Below are 20,234 nucleotides of genomic sequence, written 5' to 3'. Positions count from 1 at the left end.
CTGCTCATGTAAACACTTAGGAGAAATTGCATCACTCTGAAACCCCTTTCCCAGATCAGTTCTCACAGTGGTTAGTAAACCTCTGCCCAGCTGCCACCATTCTGATTGCAACATGGGCTCACTTGTTTGAATGCATATACATGTTTGCCCAAGGGTCAATGTCTGCTGGAGGCACTGTCTTCTATGTCCTACCTGTAGATGTAATACATTGTGTAAGGAGGGGGAAGAACTTTAAAAGAACATTACAGTGGCCCTTGGTATCCGCTGTGGTTGGCTCCAGGACCCCCCATTGATACCAAAATCGTGATGCATGCTCAAGTCTATTAAATACGATGGCTGGTAGCCCTTCTGTAAAGACAGATTCAAGGTTTGCTTTTGGAATTTATTTGTTTGGAATATTTCAAGTCATGGATGCTGAATCTGTGGATAAAAACTTCCATGGATATGGGGGGGGGGGGCGGATTGTACTCATTTACAGAAGTGAATGGCATGCTATTCTATAATACTAAGGGTTCATGTAAGAGTCATTATGCAAGTGTGTATATAACAACCAAGGAAAAAACTTTGCATTAATTTAAAGTTGAGTTCAAAACAGGAGTTAAAAAAGGACACCCATCCCAAGGTGATAGTGACTGCAAGATGAGCAATGACAAAACTTTTCATCCAGACTTTGAAAAGCTATCCATGCTGCTGAAATTATCCTTCAACCACCATGGGCAAGTTCTAAAATCAGAGTGGATGTAATTTTTTGGTGCTGTTGAAATTGTTGCAGACATATGACAACCCTACGATGAACCTATCACAGTGTTTTCTTGGAAAGTTTCTTTAGGGGCGGTTGCCACTGCCATCCTCTGAAGTCCAGTGTGACTTGCACAAGGTCACTCAGGGGTTTTGATGGCCAGCAGAGATTCGAACCTGGTCTCAGGAGTTATAGTCCGTTCAAACCACTACGCCATGTGTGATTCATACCACCACCAAAATAGTCTGCCCTGATGCCAAAAGCCCTCTATTTCATTATCAATTGGTAGAAAACCACCTGTGTTTTGGGCTGTTCGGGGTTTTTTTACAAGTATTGCTAAGCACAGATCTTCAAAGTCGTCATTTGCCCAGGGGCAACTTAAAGTCTGCAAGAGAAGAAGTAAGTCTACAGGCCCACAACATCAGCCAGTCCGGCCCGAAAGCTCCCTCTGAGAACCACAGAAACCCTTATCCAAAATGTATGGAACCATTTTTTTTGGATTTTGGAGTTGTTTTTTTATTGTGGGATAATGAGATTATCACATCATGAGTATTTTGGAGATGGGACTCAAGTCCAAATATAAATTCATTTATATTTCAAATACACTTCATTACATAGCCTGAGGGTAATTTTTTCACTATTGTTATACTTTGTGCACAAAACCAAATGTCTTGTGTTATATGGAAGATGAACTTTCTAGTGCATCCATGTAGTTCTCAATTCTGCACAAACAGATGGTCCCATGTTTTATGCTTTCAGTAACACAGCCATAACCCTTGGCCCATGACTGGAAAAGGATTCATGTACAAAGCCAATATGTAATGATGCAATAATTATCTGTAGCACATGTGCAAGAGTTGTACAGTGGACCCTGTGTTATACGCTGGGGTTTGCTCTTAGATCCCCGTGCATAACAAAATCCATGTATGCTGAAGTCCCATTAAATTAATGACATAGCAAAATGGTGTCCCTGATAAAAAAAAATGGAAAATCAAGGTTTGTTATTTGAAAATTATACTTTTTTTGAACATTTTTCAAACTGTGTATGCTTGAATCCAGGTATAAAAAATCCATGTGTATAAAAAGTTGTGGTATAAGAAGGGCCAACTATATCTTTTCAGGTTTAATGCACCCACAAATACTACTTGCTGTATAAAGGTACAGGATTGCTCAAACACCTTGTACACAGAACCATAAAAAGCAAAGGTGTCACTATCTCAGCTACCTCTGTTGACTATTTTGAATATTTCAGATTTTGGATTCCAGGTAAAGGACTCAACCTGTATTAGCAGGGCAGGAAGCGGTCCACTCAGCTGCTAAGCATCTTGCCTACTCAAAGAGACTGACCCACTTACTGCAAGGTCCTCCAATGCCTTCTCCATGTGGCACCCCAAATGTGGAACCACCCACTGGAGGCAATTGACACCAACAAGGGTATCTTCTGGTCCAAAATACAAACAGAACTTTTGTGACCTAATTGCTTTTATGCAAGTATACATATAAACATAGTTTGTTGTTGTTTGTTCCTTAAGTCATTTCCAACTTATGGGGATCCTAAGGCAAACTTATCATCAGGATTTCTTGGCAAGGTTTGTTCAGAGGATGTTTGCCATTGCCTTGCCCTGAGGCTCCAGGAGTGTGATTTGCCCAAAGTCACCCAGTGGGGTTTTCATGGCCAATGTGGGAATCAAACCAAGTCTCCAGAACTGTAGTCCAGCACTCAACCACTACGCCACACTGGGCCTCAAAACATAGCTTTAAGTGACCTATAAACCACCTTGCTTTAGATTGTCACATTGTCTGATATGCATTTAAGCCCATTTATTACCCACCCACCCCCACTATTTTAAACTGATTTTGTTGCCCAGTATCCTAAGATCTTACATACATGGTGGATATAAATTTATTCAAATAAAGGGAAAGGAGATGCACACCATCCCCAGCCTTTGGAGGCAAAGAACAACTGCTCTCTGCTTTTATAGGAGACCGCTTTTATAAAAAATGCCACAGTAAAGGAAAGTCTTAGCCATTAAGTCCCCCTGCCCTGGATAAGGCCTATTTTTAAAACTTAATCTTTAAGATGTTCCAGTGCAGAGGGCAGGGGGATAATGGAACATCAGTTTTTTCTTTCTCCATAGCTCAGAATGAAGGACAATTTATGGGCTCTGGGCAAAGCAAGCTGAATTGGTTTTCCCCAAATGTGCCACATGTAAGGGTAGAAAAAGACATCACAAGGAGCCGCAAAGAGCGACAGTTCATGGCGCTTAACAGAAAGCTCCTTGTTTCCGACTCCTTAAGATACTCCAGCTATTGCTAAGAAAGCTCCATGACTTTAAGTTGCTGTGATGCACCACATTCGCACATGGCAGTCTGAACCACCTTCAAGTCACAAGTCCAGAGCTCTGGATTGTTTTTTTTGTCGAAACCAAACATGATGGTGCATTCCAAACTGACGAATGACATAAGATTCCTGTCCCATAGATTCCAGTTGATGCTTTGTCTATGGGCACAGACCAGGACAGGGAGAGGTGCGTAGAAGGGTGAAATGGTGTCAAAGATCCCTTGGATGAAAGAAAGTGAGGATTAAACTTTCCAGGAAAGAGAAGTTGCAGAGGCTTGCAGGAAGCACATAAATGGTTCCACTCAGCCAAATCCTCAACCTTGCACAATAGGGCAACCAGTCGATGTTGGCAATGTTTAGCTCAGAGCTTTGAAAAGTTAATTGGGGTGATAATTTCCAGACTCTCCTACCAACCAGCATGGGCCAACTGTTCAACAGCTCTGGGTCACTCCATCTTGTGAGAATCTTTTACATGTCATGTTGAACTCCAGGGCCCTTGGTATCTCATGGGATCATAGATTGGAAGAGACCCCAAGGCCCTGATCCAGTCCACCCCATTCTGCCATGCAGGAACTCCAATCAAAGCATCCCGACAGATTGCCATCCAGCCTCTGTTTAAAGACCTCCAAGGAAGGAGACTCCACACAATCTCCGAGGAAGGAGTGTGTTCACTGTCAAACTCCCTTACTGTCAGGAAGTTCCTTCTAATGTGAGGTGGAATCAAGATATACTATAACCACAGCATTCCCTTCATCTACCAAGCTGGTAATTTTATCAAAGAAAGAGATTGAATTTGTCTGGCATGACTTGTTTCTCTGAAACCATGTTGACTTTTTGTGATTATGGAATTGCCATCTAGATGTTCACAGACTCTTTGTTTATGATCTGCTCTAATCTTTCCTGGATAGAGTCAGATAACTGGACGATAATTGTGGGATCCTCTTTTTTCCCCTTTTTGAAGATGGGGACAATGTTTGCCCTCCTCCAGTCTGCTGGGACTTCTCCTTCTCCAGGAGTTCTCAAAGATATTTGCCAATGGCTCCAATATTACTGCCAGCTCTTTTGTACCCTTGGATGTAGTTCATCTGGTCCTGGAGACCTAATTCATTTAGAATCAGTGGTTCCCAAACTGTGCCTTTTAAGAGATTTTGGACTTCAGCTCCCAGAGCCTCAGCTATGTCGGATAATAGTCTAGGATTCTGGGAACTGAAGTCCAAAATCCCTTAAAGAGCACAGTTTGGGGACCACAGATTTAGATTAACAAGGTTTCCTCTACTATCTCTTACTGATTCTGTGCTGAAATTCCAATTTCTGTCCTCTGCTCCATTATCTCAGTTGAGCAAGAAGTGTTGTATTCGCCTTTCTCTGTCCCCTGCTAGCATTTCGCCATCTTCTCCACGCAGTGGCCCTACCATTTCCTTCTTCTTCACTTTTGCTGTGGATATATCCAAAAAAAGTCCTTTTTGTTGTTCTTAACCCTCTATCAAGCCTGAGTTCATTCTGCGCTTTAGCTTTTCTGACTTTACCCCTACAAATGCCTGCTATTTCTTTGAATTCCTCTTTGGGGATTTCCCCCTTTTTCCATTCTTATACATGCTCTATTTCAAACTTAGCTCAGTTGAAAGTTCCTTAGTCATCCATCCTGGATTCTTGAGACATCTGCCATTTTTCTTCCTCATTGGAACTGTTTGAAATTGTGCAGGTCTGAACCATGGCCTCCAAGTTGACAACCTTAAGTCACTCAAGTCTGCAAACCAGCAATGAAAGGCATCCTAGACCATGGTGTAAACCAAGTAACTTTTTGAAAACACTCACATTTTAAAAAGTTGATTACCATCAGTCCTCTGTATCCATGGATTCATTATCTATCAATTCCATCATCCATAGCTTGATAATCAAACACAAACCTAACTTTTGCCATTTTATTAAGGGACATCACTGATTTAATAGGACTTGACCATCCACTGATTTTGGTATGCACAGGGGTCCTGGAACCAAACCCCAGCAATACCAGGGAACCACTATTCATATCATATTTTTAAAGGTCCACTATTCTTTGTTTTCCACACTCTTATTGGAACAACAATGACTCTTTAATGTAAATATTTTACCTTTCACAGTATATTGGCATTCATTATTAAGCTGATATCTAGTATCAGATCAGTTTTTATAGTGCAAAAAAATGTCTCAGAAAAACAAATCTTTCAATGAACTTTAAACTTCATCCAAAACAACTCTGAAAGTATTTTGTAAGTTTTATTATGTAGTTACAGATATTCAGACTTAATAGAATACATGCAGTAAAAAACATTGTGTGTTATAGAAAGATGTAATCATATCAAAGCCGATAACTTTGAATTGTTAATGTTAGAAAGCATTAAAACAAGGTTTTTGGGGGGCTATGTGACCATGTTCTAGATGAGTTTATTCCTAATGTTTATGATCCCCAGCCACAGATGCTGGTGAAAGATCAGGAATAAACTCTTCTAGAACAGGACACATAGCCAAAAAACTATGGATGCCGGCCATGAAAGCCTTCGGCTTCACATTAAAACAAGGTTGATCCATCTTTTTAATACGAGAGATATGAGAAAGATGTGTGTGTGGTGTGTGTGTGTGTGTGTGAAGATATCGCATATCGTTCTCAGAACGTTCCACATCGTAACGTGACGGGAACGTCCTGGAACGGATATTACTGCATTGAGCAAACTGGAACGTGATGATAACGTGATGGGAACGCATTTTACTGCACAGCGCTCTCCATTTTCTTGAGAAACCAGAACGGTTTGCTGGCACATGCGTATAGTTTTTGGGCTGTGTACTGATGATGTTGCCACTCAGTGGTTGGACGGCTTGAAGAGGCGCTGCTCCCAGGAAAGAGGGAGGCTTGGGCTGCTCTCCTGAGTCCCTCGGCTTACTGAAATCCCTACCCCCTTCCCATAGGAATCAATCCAAAAACGGAGTTTATAAAGGAGCAGAGGAGAGCCCTCTGGGTCGTCATCTGGGGAGAGAGAGAGGTTGCTTGGCTATGGGGATGTGGCCTGCCATCTCTCTCCTCTCTCCCCTCTTCCCCATAGGAAGAATCTAAAAACGGAGTTTAAAAGGAGCAGAGAGCCCATGGGTCTTCATCTGGGGAGGGCAGAAGTTGCTTGACTATGGGGATGTCCTGCCCTTCTCCTCTCTCTCTGCCCTCTTTCCCATAGGAATCAATCCAAAAACACAGTTTAAAATCTCTCCCAGATGCAGACCCAGAGGGCTCTCCTCTGCTCCTTTTAAACTCCGTTTTGGATTGATTCCTATGGGGAAGGGAGGTGGGGGATTTCAGTAGCCTAGGGACTCTGGCCGGGAGAGTGCTTCTCAGCCTCACTGAGAATTCTTCCCTCCGAAGGGAGTCCGAGGATTCCCTTGGAGGGAAGAGGCAAGCCCTCTATAAATGTTGGGCCAAAGGCAGAGTCCCCTCCTCGGCAGCCTGGGCTTTAAGGGAGCTCCATGGAGGAAACAAGCTGCCAGGGAGGGGACTGGGCCAAGAGCGAGCCTCGACACCCACTGCAGCTCTTTAAACCAGTTAGAAAAGAAGAGTCCTCTGTGTCATCCCAATTCCCCTTTTTGCAGCTTGTCACCCTTTTGCTTCCTGTGGTGTGTGCTGTAATGTTGTGCCTTCAGGTTAAGTTCCCTTCCCGCTTTAACTCTTGTCTGGCTCTTTGCTATGGAATCTGGGAGTTGTTGCTTGCTTTTGTGTGGTGCTCCAACAGAGGAGCTTTTGTGGGTTTCCTCCTGGAGGGAAGATCCTGGGCATCCCTGCCATCCCTGCCTCCTGCATGCTGACAGCACAGGAGCCCCGCTGGACATGGACACCAGAGGCCCCGCAAAAGCAGCCAGACCCCTCTCCCTCTTGACTCTCTGCCTTGGTCCCCTCTTTCCCCTCTTTCTCTCCCTTTCCTCTTCTCTCCCTTGTCCCACCTTTCCTCCTTTTTCCTTCCCTTCCTTCCTCCTTCTTCCCCCCCACACACCTTCCTTCACTGCAGTTGCTCATCAGCCTGCCTCCCGCCTGTCATTCTTTCAGCCAATCAGGAGATGAGGAATGAGAGAACGGATCTGAGAACAGATAAGATACCGCACAGACTTCTGTTGGAACGTTCTCATCACGTTACAGTTACTGGGACACATCTAATCCGTACTCTCCCTGGAACACATGTGGAACACATTTGGAACCCGATGGAGAACACATACGTGTGGTATATTCTTAAATGTGTTTCCATTCCCATCGGGTTCTCCAAACGGTCTGGACGCAGTGTGGTATTCTCCTGTGTCTTCACACATCTGTGAACATGACCTAGAAACTTGCCCATGCCTACTTTATACAAGTTGAGTCTCTTATCCAAAATCCAGAAGTGTTTCTGGATAGGGAGATAACCTGGTATCCAATAGAGGTTGGATGCAAACTAAGGAAAAGGTTCCAGGAATTCCTGACAGTAAGAACTGTTCAACAGTGGAACACACTCCCTTGGAGAGTGGTACATTTCCTTCCTTGGAGGTCTTTAACAGAGGCTGGAAGGCCATCTGACAGGGATGTTTTGATTGGAGTTCCTGCTGGCAGTGAGTTGGACTGGATGACCCTTGTGGTCTCTTCCAACTATGATTCTATCAAAAAAGAGATTCCACCTTCTTAGGAGGCACTTCCTGACAGCAAAAAGGTGTTTCACATGGAGGACACTTCCTCAGAGAGTGGAGGCTTTGGAGGCTGGATGGCCATCTGTCGGGATGCTTTGATTTGTTCCTGCATGGCAAGGGGTTGAACTGGATGGGCCCTTGGGTTCTCTTCCAAATCTATAATTCTATGTGAAGACAGAAGGAGAGGACCTCATTCCAGAGAGGTAGAGTCAGTCAAGGAAGCCTGCCTTCTTGTGATTCTGCCAAGACCAAAACAGGGCTGTTGAGGATGGTGTGATTTGAGGTCTTTCATTTATGGAGTTGCCAGAGGTCAAAATCGACTTAGTGGCAGTTGACACAAACGGGATGCAGGATCATGGCCAGAGAATTGTATACCTCAAAGGAACTTCTCTGAGCTTTCTCTTACCAAGTGCTGGGAAGTGGTCAGTGCAAAACTATTTGCATCCTGCTAAATTATGGCACTCCTACCATGTGGAAGTATGGTTTGTGGTGCCTGTGATTTTTGGCCATTCATGCACAAATGCTGTGTTGCCCCTGTTTCTACCTGTTCTCACACCCCCTTCCTGTTCTGCAATCGGTGTTGTCCTTCATACTGAACCCAAGAATCTGCTGCTGGCCTTTAAACAAAGTGTGCAAACGTGTGGTGGTTTTGTGCCAAACCGCAAGGCTACGTGCAGAAGGTCGAAGCTTACTGGATGCTCTTGTTTGTTCGGAGGAGAAACAGCCCTGAAAGTCAAGTTGCCATTGCTGAATCCTACATGTTATGGGCATGTACCCATGCACCTGGTTGTGGCTTTGTTTGCGTAAGAACGACTAAAGAGAGGCCAGTGGACAGCTGACATTTTAACTGATAGTGGATTTTGTTGCTGTTTTAGCATACTTAGTCAAATTTAATGGTTCACACCATTTTACCAATGCATTAAACTGAAAGGCAGGCAGGAAAGGAGCTAGTTGAGATTTCAGTGCTTTGGAGGAGAGAATTTGGCTTCACATGCCTGAATAGCCCCATTATTCCCCCCGATTCGCAACGTTTTCCTTCAAACCCAACATAAAAGCTTAAACCCCGATGGTTGTTGGTCTCCCTCACTCATAATCTGTCCCCATTGCAGAAGGCCCATCACTTGACGGAAGTGTGCAGAACATTCTATGAGGCTGTGTTGTCTACACAATTTATCATGAGCACCTCATAGAATCACAGAGTTGAAAGAAACCACAAAGACCATCAGGTCCAACCCCTTGCTCTAGCCATCCCCTCCTCTCAAGAAGGAGACTCCACCACAAAGAGTCTCATTTTCTTTTTACCCTCTTTTGGCAACAGGATCAGGCTATAACAATGCAATGTTTTCAAGTACTACTGTACGGAAATGAAGCCTATTCCCAGGAAGGTGGGCAGAATGCGGTGTGTGTAATTCTCTTCCTAGAAAGGCTAGTCTGGCTCCCCCCCCCCCTTTTTTGTCACAAGTCAAAAACTTTCTTTGACACAAGAAATAAAACCTTGCAAATTCAGAAGAGGTGTCCTTCAATGTACACCTGCAAACTGAGCAAAAGAGTTCCTTACGCAACTGTTTGGAGATTTCCATTCAGGTGGAAAGCGGCCTAGGTGTTATCTTAGCTGACACAGCACAAACCCATCACCCAAAGAACAGGCTTTAGGTTTGAATTTCCTTATGGGAGGCAGAATCCCAGTTTGACCATGTAAACCCTTGGGGTCACATTCTTCCGCTCAGAGGGAGGCAATGCCAAACCCCCTCTAAACAGATTTGTCAAGAAAACCCTGTGATAGCTTGCCTTATGTCACCCTAAGTTGGAAATGCCTTGAAGGCACACAGCAACTGCTACAACAACTACAACAAAGTGGCATCAAAAATGGTTATAAGTGTTATTTTGGTACCCCCTAGGAGTCTTTATCATCTGGCCCTTCTGGCTGATGTGGTTTGCAACCCAAGCAATTGTCACCAAGAGGATTGCTGTTGGTGTGCTTTCAAGTCATTTCCAACTTAGGGCAACCCTAAGGCAAGCTCATCGCAGGGTTTTCTTGGCATGATTTGTTTAGAGGGGGTTTGTCAGTTATTTCAGTTCCAAAAAGCAAACTTTCTTTTGCATTTCAGGGACACCATTTTACCATGCCATTGTATTTAATGGGACTTGAGCATCCACAGATTTTGGCATCTCTGGGGGCAGTCCTTGAACTAAATCCCAATGATTACCAAGAGCCCACGTATATAAATACAGGTATTCCAAAATTAAAAATTAAATGCAAAACCTGGATTTGGATCCTAAGCATTTCAGATCAGGAAACTCAAGCTGTACTGCAACAGCTTTCCAAAGCACTGGCTCTGTGTTGGTGCAGTCTGCTATGGATTAACTGCCGGTCGACTATCCTCTGGGTTATGCCTAATCTGATTTTTTTTTAAAGCCGCTGGAGCATTGACCAAGCATAAGGCGGGTGCAACTAGTTAATATTGCTAGTGAAATGCTGCATAAATGTCAAACCAGCACCCAGCGTTCATTAATCCAGATACCAGTGCAAAGAATTCCCAGAAAGACTGAATATCCTTGTTATTCTGTACTGGCTGCATCCACACTGGAGAAATAATCCATTTGACACGGCTTTAAGTGGCTTGGCTCAATGGGATGGAATTCGGGAATTGTAGTTTGTGTTGACCCCAGAGCGAGACACCACAAGATCTACAAATTGATCTACACATCAGGGGCAGAGAGAGAATGAAAGGGAACCGGGAAGGAGAATTGGGATTTCTCCCTAGTTGGCCTAAGACACTGGGAGACCAGGTTTTCGAATCGTGGCTCAGCCACAAAAAACTTGCTGGGCCTCTGGGCAGTCACACTCTCTCAGCCTCAGAGGATGGAAATGGCATGCCTCCTCTGAAAAACTTGACAAGAAACCCTATGGAAGCTTCACTTTAGGGTCGCCCTAACCCTGAGCATGCCACACTCTCTCAGCCTCAGAGGATGGCAATGGCAAACCTCTGCTGAAGAAATAGTCCAAGCAAAATCCCTGTGAGGATTTGCCTTAGGATCACCGTAAGCCAGAAACACCTTGAAGGCACACATCAACAAACCATAAGATCTCCTAGGTCTTGTTTCCAGCAGATTAATATTAACTTTGCTCACCCCTTGTGACCCTCAAGTGGGTTTCTGGGGCTGAGCAGTGAATCCCAATTCTGGACTTTTCGGGCCAGAACCAGGAACGAACTGGTGCTCCAACTCTTCAGTGTCACAGTCTATCACAATTATTCTTTTAAATTGTCGCATTCTTTAAAATGCCCAGTTCTGAGAATTTCCTCTCTTGCACCAAAACCCATACTCATTAGAACCGAGGAGCAAATATCTATTGGAAGAGGGGCCCAAAAGGAAACAAAATGCAAAATTTGCTATATGCAAAATGTGTGTTTACATGCTTCAAAGTTTCCATGAACCAGGTGCAAAAGTAACATTATTTTTATAGTTTTCTGTGGGTTTTTTTGGGCTTGTGGCTATGTTCTGAAGAGTTTGGCCACATAGCCCAAAACCCACAAAAAACTATGGATGCCAGCCATGAAAGCCTTTGACTTAACATTATTTCCTTCTTATTTCTATTGAGTTCTTGGGACCCCCCCCCCCCCCCAAAGATACATAGCATTTCCAAATATTCATGGCAATCCCTCCCTGCCTCCATTCTTGACAGAAATCCATTTCCAAGAAAATAAAATAGGAGGTGGGATGGAAGTTTTGCACGTTTCTTTCTATTTCTTTGCCTGGGATGGGGCCTGCAGCTTTAACCAAAAAGCTTTCCGCTTTTTATGGAGGGAGTCTATGCTGCCTTAAAAAATAATACAATGTCTTAAGCAACCTTCCCTCCCATTCCTGCTAAGTAAATGAGATTTCAAACAATGGTTTTGCAAATGCATTGCTTGCCATGGGTTGGGGTATCGTAATAACTGCTTTGTTGTGATTATATTCATTAATATTGAATTGTTTAGAAATAAAACATATCATTATTATCCATTTAATAATTTTATTAATAAATGATTGTATCATTTTAACGAAACAAACGCATCCTTGTTATCCGATCCAATTGCTGTTCCAGTGGTGAGCATTCAAGTTCTTTCCAACTAAGATGACCCTATCGTGGGGCTTTCTGGGCTGAGAGAGTGTGACTCTCAGTCCTCATGGTCCATGGTTTTTCTTGGCAGGTTTCTTCAGAAGGGGTTTTGCCATTGCATCTCTGTGAAGCTGGAGAGTGTGGCTTGCCTATCTACAAACAGAGAGAGCCTTCCTTCATGGATGGTGGTGTGGGAAGAGGATTGCTAAAAGTCATTATTATATGTGTGTGTGTGTGTGTTCCCTTCCTGTTCCATGATGGTGGAGGAAGAAGAGGATGCTAAAACATATATAATATATATGTTACTGTATGGGGGGGGAAACAAAAATACATAAAGATCACATTTTATATATGTATACTATACCCTTCCTTTTCCATGGATAGTAAGAGGGAAGATGCTAAAAAAAAAATCCCAATATATATATACACTTTTCCGTGGATGGTGGAAAGAAAAGGATGCTAAAAACTATATATAATGTATAGTATATTATATGGTGGGGGAAAGAAGAGGCTAAAATCACATATCTTTCATCTTTTTACTTGGATGATGGGGGGGGGAAAGATGCTAAAAATCACCACCCTTCCTTTTCTATGGTGATAGGGCGAAAGACGATGCTTCAAACTCTTCTCTCTATCTATACACACACACACACACACATATATATGGTAAGGAGAAAAAATACTAAAAATCACGTTTTATATATTAATATATTAGACACACACACAATTTTTCCCATAGATGTGGGGGAAGATGATGCTAAAAATATCTCCTTCCTTTCCATGGATGGTGAGGGGAAAGATGATGCTCCTATACATATGTACATCTGAGGAAGTGCTCCTTACCCCTGAGGACGCCGGAGTAGGCAGCGATGATGGTCTTCATGGCTTCTTCAGAGGGAGAGCGGCCTCCGGCTGCCAGCCATTCCGGGGAGCGAGGACGAGAATCCTTTCCCCGGGCGGGCACAGCCACCTCCTGCTCACCGCGCCAGCGACGGCACTGCGGGGAGGGGGGAGCGGCGCCCGCGGGCCTTTTTATAGCACCTGGCCGGTGGGCGTGGCCAGGGGCCGAGGGGCTGGCCATTGTGATGCTCCCTGGGCTCTTCTATGTCCGAGGAGGGAGGAGGGAGTCATCCACTGGACTGGTCCAAGTCGCCTAGAGGAAAGGGGGGGACGAGCTCCAAGGGGCCTGTTTCTCTAAAAATGCCATAAATTATAAAAATGACAATTTATTTATTTATTTTTCAACATGGGGTATGTTGCAAACAGGAAGAGAGGCAGGCTGGGGAGGATGGCAACTCGCATTATTTATATATTAATATATTTATTATTATTAGATTTTTATATAATGGCTTTGAGCTTACGCGGAGGCAAGCCCCAGCAGAATAATAGGGTGCATTGTTGCACCACCGGCCCCATGCGCCGCCGTGCCATGCGCCCAGACTGCGTATGGGAAGGGCGGCGGACTGTATAACAGGTCAAGTCTCTCTTCCCTGAAATGCTTGGGACAAGAAGTGTTTTGGATCTGTCTCTCTCTAGATATGGTTTTTGCACCCTTTTAATGAGGTATGGAGACTCTCAAAGTCACAGCCGTTCACTACATTTGAGGGTTTGCTGAGAAAATCTTACTCAGGACGAGACCCCTTGTCAGAATAGAATATAGAGAAACAGAATGGTTCCCAACTAGCAAAGGGGTCAATAAGGTTGCATCCTTCTTCCTCACCTGTTCAACCTGTATGACGAAAAACATCGTTCACAGAGTAGGTTTGGACACAGAAGATGGAGAGTGAAGACAGAGGAAGGAATATCATTATCTAGTATGCCGACATAGAGTGGCACTATTACTTCCCTTGATCTAAACACTATACTTTTATTGATTCAGCCTCGAATCGCATTGGCCTTGTTACTGCCGCATCACACTGTTCACTCATTTTCAACTTGTGGTTACTTGGACTCCAAGATCCCTTTCACACGTGTTTCATTCAGCCAGGTGTCCCCTGTGATCCTATATCTGTGCATTTCATTTTCCCGCCCTAAGTCCAGTACCTTACAGTTCTCCCAGTTGAATTTCATTTGTTAGCTTTGGCCCAGTTTCTAATCTATTTAGGTTATTTTGAATGTTGTCTGTCCTCTGGGGTATTAGCTTCCTCCTAATTTGGTGTCATCTGCAAATTGTAAGTATGCTCCCAATTCTGTCATCCAGATCATGATAGAAATGTTGAATAGCACTGGCCCAGGACAGAGCCCTGTGGGACCCCACTGGTCACTCTCTTCCAGGATTGAAAAGGAGCCATTGTTGGCACCCTTTGGGTTCGGCCGGTCAACCAATTACGTCCATGTAACAGTTTCCTTTGTCTAGCCCACATTTTACAAGCTTGTTGCAAGAATGTCATGGGAAACCTTGTCAAAGGCCTTAGTGAAATCAAGATATACTACAGTATATCCACAGCATTCCCTTCATCTACCAAGCTGGAAATTTTATCAAAGAAAGAGATCAGATTTGTCTGGCATGACTTGTTTCTCTGAAACCCATGTTGACTTTTTGTGATTATGGCATTGCCTTCTAGATTAAACACATTAAACACAGATTCTGTGTTTAATGATCTGCTCTAGAGACTGCAGTCAAGAGATAAGAAGAAGACTAGGAACAGGAAGAGCAGGGATGAAAGAACTAGACAAGACATTACAGAGCAAAGACACACAACTGAGCACTAAAGTTAGAATCATCCATTCCAAGTTATTTCACATCACTAAGTGTGGATCTGAGAGCTGAACGCTGAAAAAAGCAGATAGGAAGAAAATCAATTCATTGGAGATGTGTTGCTGGAGAAGAGTGCTGAGGATACTGTGGAGAGCCAAAAAACAAACAAATGGATCCTAGAACAGATCAAGCCTGAAATCTGGGAAGCCAAGATGATAAAATTCAAGCCGTTGTACTTTGGGCACATTATGAGAAGACTCGGCTCATTAGAAAGGACAGTAATGCCAAGATGGAGGGTAGCAGAAAGAGAGGAAGACCACAGGCCAAATGACTAGACTCAATCAGGGAAGTCATGGGTCTGAATTTGCAGGACCTGAGCAGAGCAGTGGAGGACAGGGCTCTTGGAGATGTCTCATGCACAGGGTTCCCATAAGTCAAGGTCGACTCAAGAGCAGTTAACAACAATAACAATGAGATGTCTTGGAGATGGGACCCAAGTCAAAATATGAAAGTCATTCACGTTTCCTATACACCTCATACACATAGCCTGAAGGTAATTTTACGCATTTAAATAACTTTGTGCATGAAGAAAGGTTGAACTATCAGAAAGCAAAGGTGTCACTATCTGAGCCACCCGAGTGGACCGTTTTAGATTTTGGGGTATTCCAAATTTCAGAATTCTTGAAAAGGGTGACAGCCTTTATTCCCTTTGTTGGAGCCATCCATGTCTGATCCAGGCAGGGAAATTCCCCGGTTACTGAGGGAATTTAGACACCATCAGTAGACCTTGTTTGTGAAACATGTTTTCTGGCTTCAGCTCAAATGTAAGCAGACAGAGGGCAGGTCAAAGAACCAATGCCACATCTTGCCATTCTTTCCCTTGGTGGCAGTTAAGGACATAAGTCTGTTTCCCAGTACATTTTTGGTCTGTTCTAGACAAATCCAGTAGCAATGATGCAATGGTTGGAAGAATGATATTTCTAATAGTCTGTCTGCATTTTTTGGCCTCTGTGGGTGCAAAGAATTGGAAGCCAGCCTTGGCAGGCAAACAGGGGTGGCAGTGATGGTTGGTGAAGGACTGAATGGGGATCAAGGTTTCTTTACATTAGAAGTGCCAGGTGTCTGGGTACTAAATGAAGTTACAACATAAGTGATACTCCTCTTAGCTCAGCATGGAAGTGTTCTTATCCATGTTGTGTTTCTGCAACTGCAATGTACAGTGGGTCCTTGGTATCTACAGTACTGGGATTTGCTTCCAGGACCCCTCCCATGGATACCAAAATTCCTAGATGCCCAAGTCTCCTTAAATACAATGTAAGTAAAATGTCACCCCTTATAGTAAAAGACAAAAATCAATGCTTGCTCTTTGGAATATACATACATACATACATACATACATTCAAGACATGGGTAGTTGACTCAGTGGATAAAGAATCCATTGATACAGAGGGCCAACTGTACCTAAAAGCCAGAAGAAAGGGAAGGGGAAGCAGCAGAAGAAAGATGGTCAGCCCAGGATGCTATTGGGACCATGATGTTATTTGGAGCAAGGCAGAGCATCAGTGCTCCAAATCAGAATGGAACCATTTTGGTTTATAAGCCCTGGCATCAGGTCTTCATATCAGAAAGCTCCCAAAGAACTGGGGGTGAGCCTTATACAAACACCAGCAACAGGATAGGGCTTGGGGAAACCCATGTGCCATCATGTGTGCTGTTGTGAAGGCACATGGATTGAGAGTCTTAGTGGTATAACAGTGGCATTTCTCACCTGTCCAGATTCCCATCCTCTCCAACTATTTTTAGAAATGAAGACATATGACTAGATGCTATAGGTGCTGTAAGCCAGTGTGGCGTAACGGTTTGAGTGTTGGACTCTGGAGACTAGGGTTCGATTACCCCCTCGGTCATGAAATCCACTGAATGACCCTGGACAAGTCACACTCTCTCAGTTTCAGAGTAAGGCAATGGCAAACCTCCTTTGAGCAAATCTTAGCAAGAAAACCCCATATTTTAGGTTTGCCTTAGGGCCATCATAAGTCGGAGATGACTTGAGGCACACAGAAACAACAACAACTACTGCTGATCTCTACCAGGCAATGAAGCTACAAAGGAGAGTGCCAGAGAGTGCTGGTGCCTCACAAAACTACAAATCCCAGGATTCTGTAGGATGGAGCCATGGCACTTAAAGAACTGTCAAACTGCATTGTTTCTACAGGATGTATCCACTGAGACCATTGAAGGGTATGCAACTCAGCTGCTCCAACTTATTTACTAAGAGCAGTCAAAGCTAATCCTGTAACCCCACATTTTCAGCTGCCTTTATAAAATCACACTTTCTCTCTCTTCTTCCCACTTTCTCCCTTCACCGTTAGCTTACTTCAGTTGCTGAAAACCTAATTCACTGCTTAAAGTATTACACTATACTGGCTCCAGATCAGGCCCTGCGATCTGGGAACCCTAACCAATAGTTTGGATCCTTACCACAGTCTTGAGTGCAGATGGAGAAGTGTATCATTGGTCATATCCAACGCAATCTCTACCAATTCCCAAGATGACACCCGAGGCACGTAGTATGAAGATGGGCTCTGAGCCACACATGGATTATTCAGTGAATACCCCAATTCTGATCCACGTCATCTTACAGCACGTTGTCATTTGATTCCAGAGCCAGAAAGTAATCAGAAGACTTGGTTGCAAAGACTTGCTTCAACAAAGGAACTCAGAGGGTAAAACCCTTGCCTTATTTTGCAACTCATTTGACATGTGATGCTGGAGAAGCATGCGGAGGATACCTTAGACAGCCCCAAAGAATAAATAAATGGGTCTTATAAATAAATGGATCAAGCCTAAACTCTCCATAGAAGCCAAGATGATCAAGTTGAGGATGTTGTACTTTGGTCACACCATGAGATTACATGACTCCCTGGAAAAGACAATAATGCTAGGAAAGGTGGAGGGATGTAGAAAGAGAGGAAGACAGCATGCTAGATGGATGGACTCTATTAAAGAGGTCACAGGCACGAATCGGCAAGACATGAGCAAAGCAATGTAGGATAGGATGTCTTTGAGGTGTCTTACAGAGGGTCAGCATCAGTCAGGATCAACCTGAAGGCTGTTAGCAACAAAACAACTAGTGGAAGTTAATACTTTATTAATTTATTTGTATTTATATCCTGCCTTTCTCCCAAGAGATGTAGTGAGAGAATTCTAACTGCTTCTCCCTAAACTGCAAACCCCAGGATTCCACAGGATGGATTCATCGAAATTAAAAGTGGATTCATGGTGTGAAAAGCATTTATTGTGAAATAGCCCACCCTCAGACCATTTTCCCCCTCCCCTGGGGACCATGAAAGAGGATACAAACTCTAATATTCCAGGCTTTGTTGCTGTGAGCCTTCAGGTTGTTTCCAAGTTATGGCAACTCTAAGACGGTCCTTTTGTGGGGTTTTCTTGGCATGATTTGTTCAGAGTGGATTTGCTTTTGCCTTGCTCTGAGAGAATGTGATTTGCTCATGGTTACATAACGGCCAAGCAGGGATTAGAACCCTGAGCTCCAAAATTGTGTTCCAATGCTCAAGCCACTACACTACATTGGCTCTAGGCTAGGCCTTGAGATCTGGAAACCCTAAACAATAGTTTTGGTCCTTACCACAGTCAGGAGTGCAAATGGAGAAGTACAGTCCGTCCTCGCCTTACGCGGGGGATCGGTTCCGGATCCCTCCGCATAAGGCGAATTCCACCTATGCTCGAGCCCCATTGGAAACAATGGGGCTTGTGTGCGGTGGCGCGGCGGCGCGGGCGTGCGCAGGGCGCAACGGGCACGCGCGCCCATTCAATTGAATGGGACGTGCTGCTCCTTCCGCCCCGCGTGCGCCCCGCTGCTTGAGCGCGTATGCTCAAGGCCGCGTATGGCGCGCCCGCGTATGGCGCAGGCGCACTGTATATCATTGGCCATATCCAACACAATCCCTACCAGTTCCTAAGATGATACCCAGAGTGGCTCTCATAACAGTGTGCAGGGGCATAGTATGAAGATGGGCTCTGAGGAGACTACATGTGAAGGGATCTAGGAGTCCTAGTAGACCACAAGTTGAACATGAGTGAACAATGTGATGAGGCAGCTAAAAGGCCAGTGCAATTTTAGACTGCATCAATAGAAGTATAGTGTCTAGATCAAGGGAAGTAATAGTGCCACTCTTTTCTGTCTTGGTCAGGCCTCACTTGGAATATTGTGTCCAGTTCTGGGCACCACAATTCAAAAAGGATGTTCAGAAACTGAAGAGTGTCCAAAGGAAGGCCACCAAAATGGTGAAGGGCCCAGAAACCATGCCCTATCTGGAAATGATAAGGGAAAATTGAAGGTTTATACTGCTTTGACTATGGCCTGGTACAAACGGACCTTTCCAACGCCCTGTATACATGGGCACTGCCATTGTTATATATGTGCCGCATGATGTCTGCACAGCGCCATGCGGTACTTACGTAATGAGTGCACCAGTGGCACACTTTTTGCGGGTTCTTTTTCCGCCGGTGGGAAGCCGCACAGTTTGGAGGCTGTGGCTTCCTTCTGGCAGAAAAACAGGTACTGGGAGGCCATTCTTTTTGGGTGGTCTGTACCGCACCTATGATTGTCTATGACTCCAATTTGGGGTAAGGCTAGATAGCTACATGGGGCTTCAACTAAATGACTCTTGCAAAAGTTAACAAGTAAGTTCTGCTTTTCTGTTTATGCCAAAGAGTGCTTGCTTAAGCAAGCTTGCTAAACATCACCAGGCTAGAGGTTTTTGCAACATAGGCCCTTATCACATGTGAAATTGGAACTCCAATCCAGAGCCAATCCGAAGTGAAGGGGATGCAGAGTCAATTCGAATCCAAGGCAATTCACGTGATGAATTATCACACATGAAAAATGAAATTGTGGTCCTTCCTGAGGCAAAGCAGAACGAGTGCACATTAAATTACCACACCAGCACATACCATGCGGATTCACCAAGGTGAATTGGGAGACTTGCACATGCTCAGTGGGGGTCTGAACACATTGTGAACCTTTGCACTTCCGAGGTGAAGAAGGGGGCACTTCCTGGTTCCAGTTTCACATGAATGCTAGCCCCCCTTAAATGATTGGGAATGTCACTTATCCCTACATGCCCTCTGCTTCATCCAAATGTGTCACCGGCAGTATTATTATTATTTTGCAGTGAAATAATAATAATAATAATAATAATAATAATAATAATTTCTTAATAATAATATTTTCATAATAATAATAATAATTATTATTATTATTATTATTATTATTTCACTGCAAAATAATCAGTGTAGAAGCTGCAGGTTTACTTGGAAGTAAATCCTTTGGCTCTGAAGGAGACCCATTTTGGAGAAGTGCAGAAATGATCCGATTTCCCTTATTCTCCATGCTCTCTAATATACCACCTCACTGAATCTAATCCACTCTCCTTCCCTTTGTAACAGTTGCCTTCTCTCAGGTTGCATCCGCACTGGGGAGATAATCTGGTTTAACTCCACTTTAACTGTCCTGGCTCCATGCTATGAAATTCTGGGAACTATAGTGTCGTGAGACATTGAGCCTTCTCTGCCAGAGAGCTCTGGTGCCTCAGTAAACTAATAAATTATTATTATTATTATTATTATTATTATTATTATTATTATTATTATTATTATT

The 20,234-nt window shown here is 43.8% G+C and overlaps 1 protein-coding gene across 1 annotated transcript in view; it reads right to left on the bottom strand.

Annotated features, from left to right (window-relative positions):
* Positions 1 to 12,843, bottom strand: part of DGAT2 (diacylglycerol O-acyltransferase 2) — a 58,185-nt gene extending 45,342 nt beyond the window's left edge. The window contains exon 1 of the mRNA XM_042457726.1: positions 12,697 to 12,843. Coding sequence (XP_042313660.1) covers positions 12,697 to 12,736 — 40 coding nt within the window. The 5' untranslated portion in view covers positions 12,737 to 12,843. The remainder of the gene's footprint in view (positions 1 to 12,696) is intronic.
* Positions 12,844 to 20,234: the final 7,391 nt, after the last annotated feature.

The sequence above is a fragment of the Sceloporus undulatus genome, chromosome 3, assembly GCF_019175285.1.
Source record: "Sceloporus undulatus isolate JIND9_A2432 ecotype Alabama chromosome 3, SceUnd_v1.1, whole genome shotgun sequence".
Classification (NCBI taxonomy): Eukaryota; Metazoa; Chordata; class Lepidosauria; order Squamata; family Phrynosomatidae; genus Sceloporus; species Sceloporus undulatus.
Note: the sequence above shows the minus strand (reverse complement) of the source record. Positions and strands in the feature narration are given on the sequence as shown.